Source organism: Glycine soja, chromosome 15 (assembly GCF_004193775.1).
Source record: "Glycine soja cultivar W05 chromosome 15, ASM419377v2, whole genome shotgun sequence".
Classification (NCBI taxonomy): domain Eukaryota; kingdom Viridiplantae; phylum Streptophyta; class Magnoliopsida; order Fabales; family Fabaceae; genus Glycine; species Glycine soja.
Window position 1 is genome coordinate 26,150,071 of NC_041016.1, and position 10,326 is coordinate 26,160,396.

Below are 10,326 nucleotides of genomic sequence, written 5' to 3' on the forward strand. Positions count from 1 at the left end.
AACATTCTTATTGTGCAATAGTATGTTTCCATCTGCCTTAAATAATTCCAAAGATTTTTTATTTTTCAAGATTTCATTGTACTTGAGAAATAACGACACATGTAATCTTTCAAGGGAAAATAAAAGGAGAAGTAAGTTGAGAATGTGTCTGTTGTGTATCTCTTCCGGCTTCTAACTATTCTACAGGAAGTTCCTCATTTCATCAATGATTGTTTGTATGAGCCTCGTTTTATGTCATTTCTCATGGAACATTGTAGCCAAAGATTTTGAAACCTTTCCGGAGAGGGAGCAAGAATCCATTGGTTAAGGCTATCTATATCATACTCTACTGGGGTGAAAGCACAAAATCAACCTGGAGGTATATTAACCCGGGAGCTTGGCTTAGTAGCAGAATATTTGAAGATTTATGACCTGAATAACTTGGTGCATGATTTTTGTGCGCTGGTTCTAGTCTGTGTCTTGAAGATGGCAGTGTGGTGAACTCTCGATAATGCTCTCTGTGGTAATTAATTTGTTCGGTGGTTTTTCAATGGGTGGGCTTGTTATGGTTGGTTATGTTATATTAATTTACATATGTTAGTTAATATCTTGTAATCAGCTCAGGAGATTGTCAATTACGTATAATCTGGTTTTCTGTGTATATGGGTTGGGTATCCCTTGTACCCGTTATATTGAATGTTGTTTTGCGGAGAGAGAAAAAAGACACCAAAGCATCATTTGAGCTGTCCAAGTGATCATTCTCTTGCTATTCAATATACTCCAACCCAACAAATGGCGTCTACAATGCAATATATTTACTTATTTTTGAGAAATGAATTTATATCTTCTTTTGCTTTTTCTATATAGTTTACTTCCCATGATACATTTATGTAGCTTTGAATAATCTCCAAGAAACATTGCAATATGGTTTATGTTTCACTCGCTTTGCTTCATTTTTAAGTTGGTTGATGGTTCTTTGAAAGTTGAATATGATACGGAAGAACTTTTCTCCCAAGTTATTTTACACAAATAGGAGAAACTGAGATAGTAAACCAGAGAATGGATAAGATAAAGCGCTTTGATGCTTAGAATCCTTCCGTTTTCCACTACTCACTGTTGCATCCCGCCTTATCCACACTATTGGAGGTCATCAAGTCCTCATGACTTGAAATGATGGCCGCATCATGGGGTAAACATGCAATACATAAACACTTTGAATGCTTCACTTCCGCATGAAGAAATCACGTTCCTCTCGGCCCCAGGAAAACACCATCTATGTTTCACCTATCAATGTGCAGTAACTTGTTGAGAACAAATTCATTGTCGCAGAAACTTGTAAAAAGATACATAGATACTAAACAGAAAAATACATACCATAGTCTACTAAGCACCTGTTAGGTTCTGCATTCAACAGGGAGAAATGCGCATATGGATATGGAACGTAAAAACCTGAAGTTACTCCATATAGCTTTGCCTTGGATGTGGGTATTAGACGCAATTATTGTCCGACAAATGGGGTACCAAACATGTTATAACTTGGATTACTCCTATATCTGGAAAACAAATGCAGTGCACTTTAATTTCTCAGTTTCCCCTGCAGAACATTGAGGACAATCATGGCACCAATTATTCCACATATCTCATTCAAGTGGCTACATGGTACCACATAATATATGACTACTACTAACAATAAAACAACTTAAGTAGTCGATATCCAAAGCTTTATTCCTCTCATTTAGGAGTTTTTGGCCAAAAGCATTGCAACCTGACATCATACTCAACTTAACATGCTGTATTGATTGCAATACACAGGAGTCAAAGACCCATGTTTTGTTTATTGTAATTTTTCTTGCAACTTGCATAAAAATGGTATTAGTAATTGTAAAATATCATTTAAAATGCTTAAGAATATTATAATTTATAGTTACTTAAAAAATAGACAAAATTTCATCTTGATTGCATGTATAGATGAGATTGAAAAGGTTAAAAATATAACAAGCATGTGGAGACAATTATTCTCAAATTCACATCAACTTTTTAAGTCAATTTTATACGAAGAAAAATTAGGAACAGAAGAGTTTCACACTAATTTTGCAAAGAATTTTTCATTTAAATATTGGTCATCCTTGTATTTAGTGAAATTAGATATTTTTCTTCTTGCATTTCCACAACTACAATCCCAATAGCAACAGAATAAAAAGAGAACCATTAGCATAGAAACTGAGAAGCATGAAACAATAGATAAGCCAAAGGGCAGCATGAAAGCTAATGGGCCATTTACCAAGTTGCAATTTAAGGAACAGAAAAAATTTCTACATTACCTATTGCCTAAGACTTATGTCTCACAGAAAAGATGTTCTACCATAAAACTCTTGGCACTTGAGGCAATAGCAACTTCTTTTGTCAAACCAAATACTTGCAAATTGCAACACATATTCCAGTTCCTGTGCATGTATAAGTCAGGTACTGGTAGAGTTCTTCAGATCAACAGTAATTCCTGAATCAACTCAAACACTGACAGGACCAACAGTCTACAAGCTATACATAAAATAATGTATTGGTTAACGTTAGAGCACAGCATTCAGAAGCAAATGCTTGAATAATTTACAGTGTAAAGTGTGCAGATATAATAAGGCAGGGGGCAAGAGGTGGGATAGAGAAATTTTGGGAAAGAAATTTAATTCTGTAAAGACCATATATATTTTACATTAAAAGGAAACCAGACCATATAAATAAGAACAATGAACAAGTCTCTCAGGCACATTTAAAAAGCAAAAGTTGTCATGGGAAGTGTTCATGTTGGCTGTAAAGCAAATCAATGCAAATATATCTGCCAGAAAGGAAGACTTTATTCCAGAAGCCTAGAGAAATAATATTGTAGAACCTTGCCTATCATGTATTTGTGTTCTTGCCAAATTATCCCCAAAATTGGTGGTTGCGGCATAAAAGAATTCAAGGAAATAATGCGCACATTCTGAAAGCATCCATAACTTTATGTTGGATACAACAATACCCTCTCCCAGAGCAAAAGCTCCTTAGAGAAAATACTTTCCCTAGCCAGCAAAAAGGCCCAACCACCAAAATGAACCTCCTTCCCTTCTTTCATGCACACACAAACTATATAACCCCCTTGTTCACATGATCCATCCCCCTTAAATGCTAATGACCTGCCATCTCTTCCCACTAACTTAGAACCCTTCAACAAATTCCTTTTAGTCTACACTTTCGTGAGGTCTGTCCGTTGCTGGCCCAGCATATTAAATCCTTTCCTATATCAGAGTCCAAACTAGGGACTCTATCAGGGTTCCTAATATAGAATTTATAATCAACTGACAATTGCAAAAGTGTTTTGGATGCAAATTTACAGCCAAATACAGCAATTCACAATAAGCACACCCTTAGTGACTTCAACGAAACATGAAAAATGCGTAATAGTAAAAATAGAATGGTCCATTTAACAGGTGTACTCCACATCCAACACCATTGTCATTGAAATCTAGAACAGTCTACTACCAGTAAATACTAATAATCATCAAGTTAAAATCATCACTAAGTAATTAAATATTTGCTAGAAGATAAACATGAAAAGTTTACCTTTAGATGAAGGATTGGTTTTCTATAATATTTAATGGTATTGTTAAATGCATCTGAGAGCTAAGAAAGTATCATACAGTGTTAACTGCAAAGAACAAAAGTCCCGGGGCATCAAAGGATTTCTTGTGCAAGTGTCTCCAAAAAGCTTTTAACCAAAAGGAAACCTCCACTGCTCTTAACCGAGGAAACAAATCTCAACAAATTGAACTGACCCAGTATAAGTACAGACCTGGGAAATTTTCAGATTTGAATATCAGCCAATATAAATTCCATGAGAATTGACCGACACAGCTGATAATTAACATCACTAACTATATTAATACAAACAGCTTGTTCGTTGACGTTGAATAAAAAATGCTATTTTCAATATCATGTAGCATACTAATCATAAGTCATGCCACATTATTTAGTTCAGACGGGGAAAAAGGCCAAGCAATGATAAAAACCTTTTAAGTGTGTCTTCTCTTCACACTGTCTACAACTTTATTCCAAGAAGATGGATTTTGTTCATATGAAGCACAACCTGAAGCAGAGTAACCAAAAAAAAAAATCAGAAGGGACAGATTAAAAAGTATACTAAAAAATAAGAATCAAGTGTGCAAGAAACCAAAAGAATGATACTGGAGGAGTCAGGAGTGGAATACAAACCATACAGCAATATCACATCTTGATGAGTAACAGAACTGTTGGTTCAGCCTCATCTGCCAACTCACATTTTGGGCAAACAAAAAGCATAATGCGATCAGCCATACTTTCTTCTCATTTTGTACCTCAAGTGAATTAATTCTTTCCTATAAATTATCAACAACTCATTCAATCTTTTGGTGCCTCCATATGAATTTAATGAAACCAATTCCCTGTCTTGTATGTCCCTCAAAAGTTTTTCACTTTCAATTTGATAATTTCCAGCACAGAAAGAATCAATAAGAACTATGTATATAGAGGTATTAGGCCAAAGATCTCTTTGTTTCATTTCTTCATAAAGTTTAAAAGCAGCTTCAATATCACCATTAGCACAAAGGCCGGATATAAGAACATTGTATGCAACAACATCAAGCTTCACATGACAATGTTCCATTATGCTCCTCAATTCTAAAGCTTTTGCGACATTAGCTTCTTTGCAATAAACGTGCATTAAAGTAGTGAAGGTAGCAACAGTTGGAATGATTTGCATCTCAAGCATCAAATCAAGAACCCAAATAGCATTTTCAATCTTCTTTGAATTTGCAAGCCCTCTAACAATAGCGCTCATAGCAACATTGTGGGAGCTGATACCAAGTGTTTTCATTTCATCTTGCAGTTTCATTGCTCCTTTTATGTTTCCAACTCTACACATGCCATTGATTAAAGTGATATATTGTTTATTTGTAGGAACAGAACCACTTTCCAACAAGACTTGCAAAACACGATGGGCCTTATGAAAATCACTAGTTCTAACGAGTCCATTAAAAAGGGCATTGTATGTATCTACATTAGGAATAACCATAAACTGATTCATTTGTTTTACCAGCTCAAAGGCCTTTTTCATCTCATTCCTTTCACAGAACTTGGTAATAAGCATGTTAAATGTAAAACGATCAATTACATGACCTTCCAGTGTTATCCATCTTAAAATTTTAATAGCAACATCAAATGATTTGGACTGACAATACCCAAGAATAAGAGAGTGCCATGAAAACTTATCTGGCAAAAAACCGTGTCTGATCATGTCTTTGTACAACATAAAACATCTTGCCATGGCATGCCTCTTTGCATATCCATGTAGCAGGATGTTGTAAGTAGCCAAATTGAAGCATAAATTTTTACTCTTCATTGTTGAAAGAATATCATTGACCTTCGATGTTTTCCCTTTCCTTGAGTATTGATCTATAATCACATTGAATGCTACAGTATCAGGCTCAACATCTTTGTTCAGCATTTCTTCAAAAATATACAAAGCTGCTCTTGCATGTCCATGCTTAAGAAGACCATCAACTAAACTAGTGTACACAGCAGGATTTGGAGATAATAATCCTTTTTCAATTGCCTTCCCTGACAAAAGGAGTGCAGCAACTATTTTACCCTTCTTGCATAACCCCGCAATAAGATTAGTGTATGTAAAATTGTCAGGCAGAAAATCATTTGTAACCATCTCATTAATAAGGGCAATTGCGTCAGATAAATTTCCAGATCTACATGTAGAAGTAAGTATTGTGTTGAAGATAACATTATCGACAGCATTAGGAATGCAACGAAGTCTATGGAAAAACTTCAAGGCTTCATTAATATGTCCACCGATGCAAAGTCCTTTCAATAAACCCCCATATGTGAATAGACTTGGGAAATGTCCTAAACTATTCATTTTATCAAACACAGAAAATGCTTTTAATGCATCACCAGAATTTCCATACCCATTTATAATGCAATCAAAAGTAACAGAGTTAGGATCAAGGCCCATCCTGCTCATGTGATTCATAAAATACTCAGCCTCTTCAAGTTTCCCATATCTACAGAAAGTGGCAACCAACACATTACATGTAAAGTGATCAGCAACATGACCACTATGATTCATCACTGCATAAGCATTTAATGCCTCTTTTAAGTATCCCATTTTGCAATAATTGTAGATTAATGTTGAATACAAAATGCCATTTGGCACAAGTCCAGTCTTATACATCTTACACATAATCTCCTTTGCATTATTTATCTTCCCCACCCTGAAAAATCCATTTATGAGCACTGAAAATGTAACAACATCAGGATTGACAGAAACTTTTAACATATCATCCAGCAACTGCACAGCTTCTTCAAGCATGCCATTCTTACACAATCCATCAATCATTGCTGTATAACTAATATGACTAACTCTCACCCCACCCATCCTCATTCTCTCAAGAATACTGGAAACCATTCCAAATTCAGCATTCTTGTATAGCCCATTCAAAAGAGCCCCATACGTCACTTCATTAGGTCTCAAACCATGTGATACCATAACATCCATCAGTCTCAATGCCTCCCCAATGTTTCCCGTCGTACAGTGCCCAGCAATCAAAGTATTGTAAGTGATACTGTTGGGTAACAAATTAAACAATGACATTTCATCAAAAACTTTTGTAGCAACTTCAATCTTCCCCTCCCTAACAAATCCACTAATAAGAGTATTATAAGTTATCTCATTAGGATACACCATATTCCTTCTCATCCTTTTCAACAATAAATAACCTTTCGCACTCCTGCTGTCCCTGCACAAATTATCTATAAACACATTATATGTACAAACATCCACCCCAATACCCTTAGATGCCATGCAGTCGATCAGCTGAGAGGCTGCTTTGTACCTCCCTTTCTTGCAATACCAATTAAGCAAAGTATTGTAAGTGACTGCAGTCGGATAAACACCACTTTCTTCCATCTTCCTCAAGAGAAAGCCAGCATTTTTAAATTTCCCTCGCTCACACAAAGCATTCAACAAAATGTTGAATGTAGCAACGTCAGGACAAATCCCCTTGGCAAGCATTCCTTTGAAAAAAGACCAAAACATATCAACTTTCTGTTCCTTCACAAGGGAACCTAACACCATATTACAAGTATACACAGACGGGTTCAGTCCCCGAAACCCCATCAAGTAGAAAGTCTGCACAGCATCTCCAACCATCCTGTTCCTCAAACAAACCCTAATCAGGAGGTCGAAAACAGCCGGGTTTGAGTTGCAAATGGGGTATGTCTCCATCAAGGCACCAAAAACAGAGTTCAAACCTATAGGCAGTTGCAACAGATGCTTCAATGTAGTTTTGGCAAAATTGTACATTCTAGCTCTAACAAGTATGTGGGTGGTAGTGCAGATAATATGAGTAACATGATTGAGCTCCAAATTGGGTTGCTTTATGACCCAATTGAGAAATTTCAGAGCCAACCTTCCATGGACAGGCCTAAGGGAAGCCAACCTATATTTCATACAGTTCAGTGACTCCCAACGGTGCACAGTGAGAAAAGTGTATATACTCTTCTCCATGTCCAAAACCATCCAATGATTCCAAAGGTACAAACTTTATGCTGAAAATCATAAACAAAGAGGGAAAAAAAAAAAAAAGCGGGGGGAGGGGGGTTAGAGAAAGGGAGAAAGTAATGAGTAAGAGCAAGAAAGAAGGTAGAAGGTATAAGGGCTTACCTTGAATGAAAATAGAGCGAAATATAGAAGGATGGTTATCTTCTTCAAAAGATGACTCCTGAGCTTCCAATGAATAACAAAACCTTTTCAAAACATGCTACTGGTTTCAACGTTAAATTATAAACTGTCCAATGTATCGTTGTCAGTTTCCTCAGTAACTTGTTGGCTTGGAGCATGAGCTTCAAACCCTCGGTTCGAAACTGGCATCCCAGTGATAAAAAAATTCAATCCACTGGGGTATTCCGAATTACCCTTTTCTTTGTTATTTTCAATCTCAAATCTTAACTAAAATTTAGGATTAAATATGTCTGGGATGCATCTAAAATTAAAAAAGTATTAATTTTTTTATAATATTTTTCGTATTAATTTAATATTCTTAAAAATAAAATATATTTTAGTTAATTTTTAATAATAGTTTCATTTGATAATTTGGTGATGTGACTAATATTTTAGTTTATAAAAATTGAAATAAAAATTAATATTAGAGTTTATACAATGTATAGAAAGAGAGAGATCAAACACCTTTGTTCAAGAAAGAGGTTTATCAAAGTCAAAATCAGAGCCTAGAATCCAGCCAGTCGCCAGAGTTGGGACAGTTGATGGCGCTCAAACGCTCAACGGCAACCTTCCGCAAAGCCTATATGGTAAGATCTGGACCTAACTACAGGAGAGGTCTCGTGGAGGCAATTGGCCTCCCTCACCCAGTAACTGATACTAGCCTTGAGGTGCTTCACCTTTGGAGATTCCAGGCTAATGACCCATTGTGGAAGAGTTTGAAGAATCCTGGGATGCCACTGGGAGGAAGGAACCATATCTTTTCTCCAAGGTTCTATCCCTCCATGGCTATAGTTGGCTAAAAGTGGTCAGCAATCTTCGGCACAGGAATTGGACCGAGTAAAGCAAAACAGAAATGGAGTAGTCGGAGTACCAAGGAAGTGTTGGAAGAGAAGGCAAAGCCTGCGAAGTCCGGCCAGGAAGTAAAAGGGGAGATCGATCCTCCTGATTCAAGATAGGCCCCCACACCTACCGGTTACCCTTTCAAGTGATGGATATTAAACCCACCTATAGTTGCTTGTTGGGCCGACCATGGATTCACTCGTGGGAGATCGTCCTTAACACACACAAAAACTGAAATTCATGTGAAGAGGCATCTGAGTCCATTGTTTCTCGGGGAAGAAGATGTCTGGTGAGCTGCCCTCCTCTATAGCCTAGTGGGAGCTGCGGGAAGAGCATTGGAAATGATTTACCAGTCCTTTGAGGTGGTAGCAATGCTTTTCGTAGAATCCCTCCCAATGCAGCCCGCATGTCTGGCGTGGCAATGATGGTGCCCACAGTAGTCGCGGCGACCGCGAATCAAATAACATGAAATGCAGTACTAGGAAGTGATCCTAGGTCGTTTCGCCAACGAGCAGTGACAAGCCAAATGTTCATAATATACTTGCAGTAACAGTAACGATGGGGGGGGGGGGGTTTGGTTGTTTGGTTTGTAATTAAAAGAGCAGACAAATAAAATGGAATACGAAACTACTAATATTAAGAAGGGTTGTTTCCTCTGATTCAGAAGCCACTCTCTTATCCTGGGTTATGGAGAATCGTCCCTAACAGTCAACCACTTAATCCAACCCTATTTCAATTTACTAAGCGAAAATCACTTAGGGTTTTCAATACGTGATTAGGCACCCATACAACCAGTTAGCCCTTTGTCCATTAAGCATGAACGCAAGTTAGGCTCAGAGCAATTAATCGAACACAGAAGCGTGCACTGATTAATATTCACGAAATTGGGATAACTGGTGAAGGGAAAACTGGCAGGAAACCACATTACAAACGAAACCTCAAAGAGAGTTGGCTTCGTCCTCAAAAGGAAACAAACACAGAAAATCTAGCCTTCCATGGATTCAAACAGAGAACGCAATTGAAACATGAAGCAGAAACGTAAATGAACGGAAACGTAAATGAACAGAAACGTAAACAAACAGAAATGTAAATATGGAACAGAAACGTAAATGAGAGTAGAAGAAGAAACAAGAACGAAATTGTAATTAGAAGCAGAAAACGTAAAATTGCATTACGAACTCAGAAACGTCAAAACAGAAAACGAAAACCCTAAAACCAAGCTCTGAATAATGAATAGCATAACAGAATAGAATGCCCTGCACGAATCCAAGGCAGCTATTTAAAAAGAGTCACTCAAAGTCACTGGGCCTATTACAATACTCTGGCCAAAACGAAATAAACACTGAACAACATAAAATAAAATTGCGAAATTTCTAATTAGAAAATTAACTAAGGTAAGCGCTTCTTTATTTGCCCTCTTCAAGTCCACAACCAAAATCCGGATTAAGCCAATGTTTTCATTAATTCCTGAAATTAGATTAAAAACATCAAATTAGCTAAATGAGCCCAAATAATAAAACTGCCTAATTAATTGACATTAAGACCAATCAATAATTAAATGGTGCAAAAAGGGTTTAGGAATAGAAGAAATTGATGGCAAAACATCAAAACCCCCCAATACTGTAGCCTTTTGCACTCCTGGCAAATGAAACCAAAGAACAAAATCCAAGGAGTATGAAGGGAGTCAAACAAAACATTCAACATATTTC

At 36.8% G+C, this 10,326-nt stretch overlaps 1 protein-coding gene across 7 annotated transcripts; it reads right to left on the minus strand.

Annotated features, from left to right (window-relative positions):
* Positions 1–772: 772 nt before the first annotated feature.
* Positions 773–7,976, minus strand: LOC114388614 (pentatricopeptide repeat-containing protein At5g55840). Of its 7 annotated transcripts, none has more exons than XM_028349186.1 (7): positions 7,721–7,976; positions 4,227–7,605; positions 4,020–4,096; positions 3,574–3,802; positions 2,301–2,517; positions 1,354–1,573; positions 773–1,263 (listed from the first exon to the last, which is right to left on the minus strand). In XM_028349186.1, exon 2 carries the CDS (start codon positions 7,574–7,576, stop codon positions 4,316–4,318), a length of 3,261 nt encoding a protein of 1,086 aa, XP_028204987.1. In that variant the 5' UTR covers positions 7,577–7,605; positions 7,721–7,976; the 3' UTR covers positions 773–1,263; positions 1,354–1,573; positions 2,301–2,517; positions 3,574–3,802; positions 4,020–4,096; positions 4,227–4,315. The 7 variants fall into 7 exon arrangements, 6 of the variants coding, with proteins under 6 accessions (XP_028204987.1, XP_028204990.1, XP_028204986.1 ...); XM_028349189.1 differs by having other exon boundaries at positions 2,301–2,423; positions 3,651–3,802; positions 4,222–7,605; XM_028349185.1 differs by having other exon boundaries at positions 3,651–3,802; positions 4,222–7,605.
* Positions 7,977–10,326: the final 2,350 nt, after the last annotated feature.

Coding starts and splice junctions, on each gene's coding strand:
- LOC114388614 (XM_028349186.1), bottom strand. CDS start 7,576: ATGGTTTTGGACATGGAGAAGAGTATATACACTTTTCTCACTGTGCAC.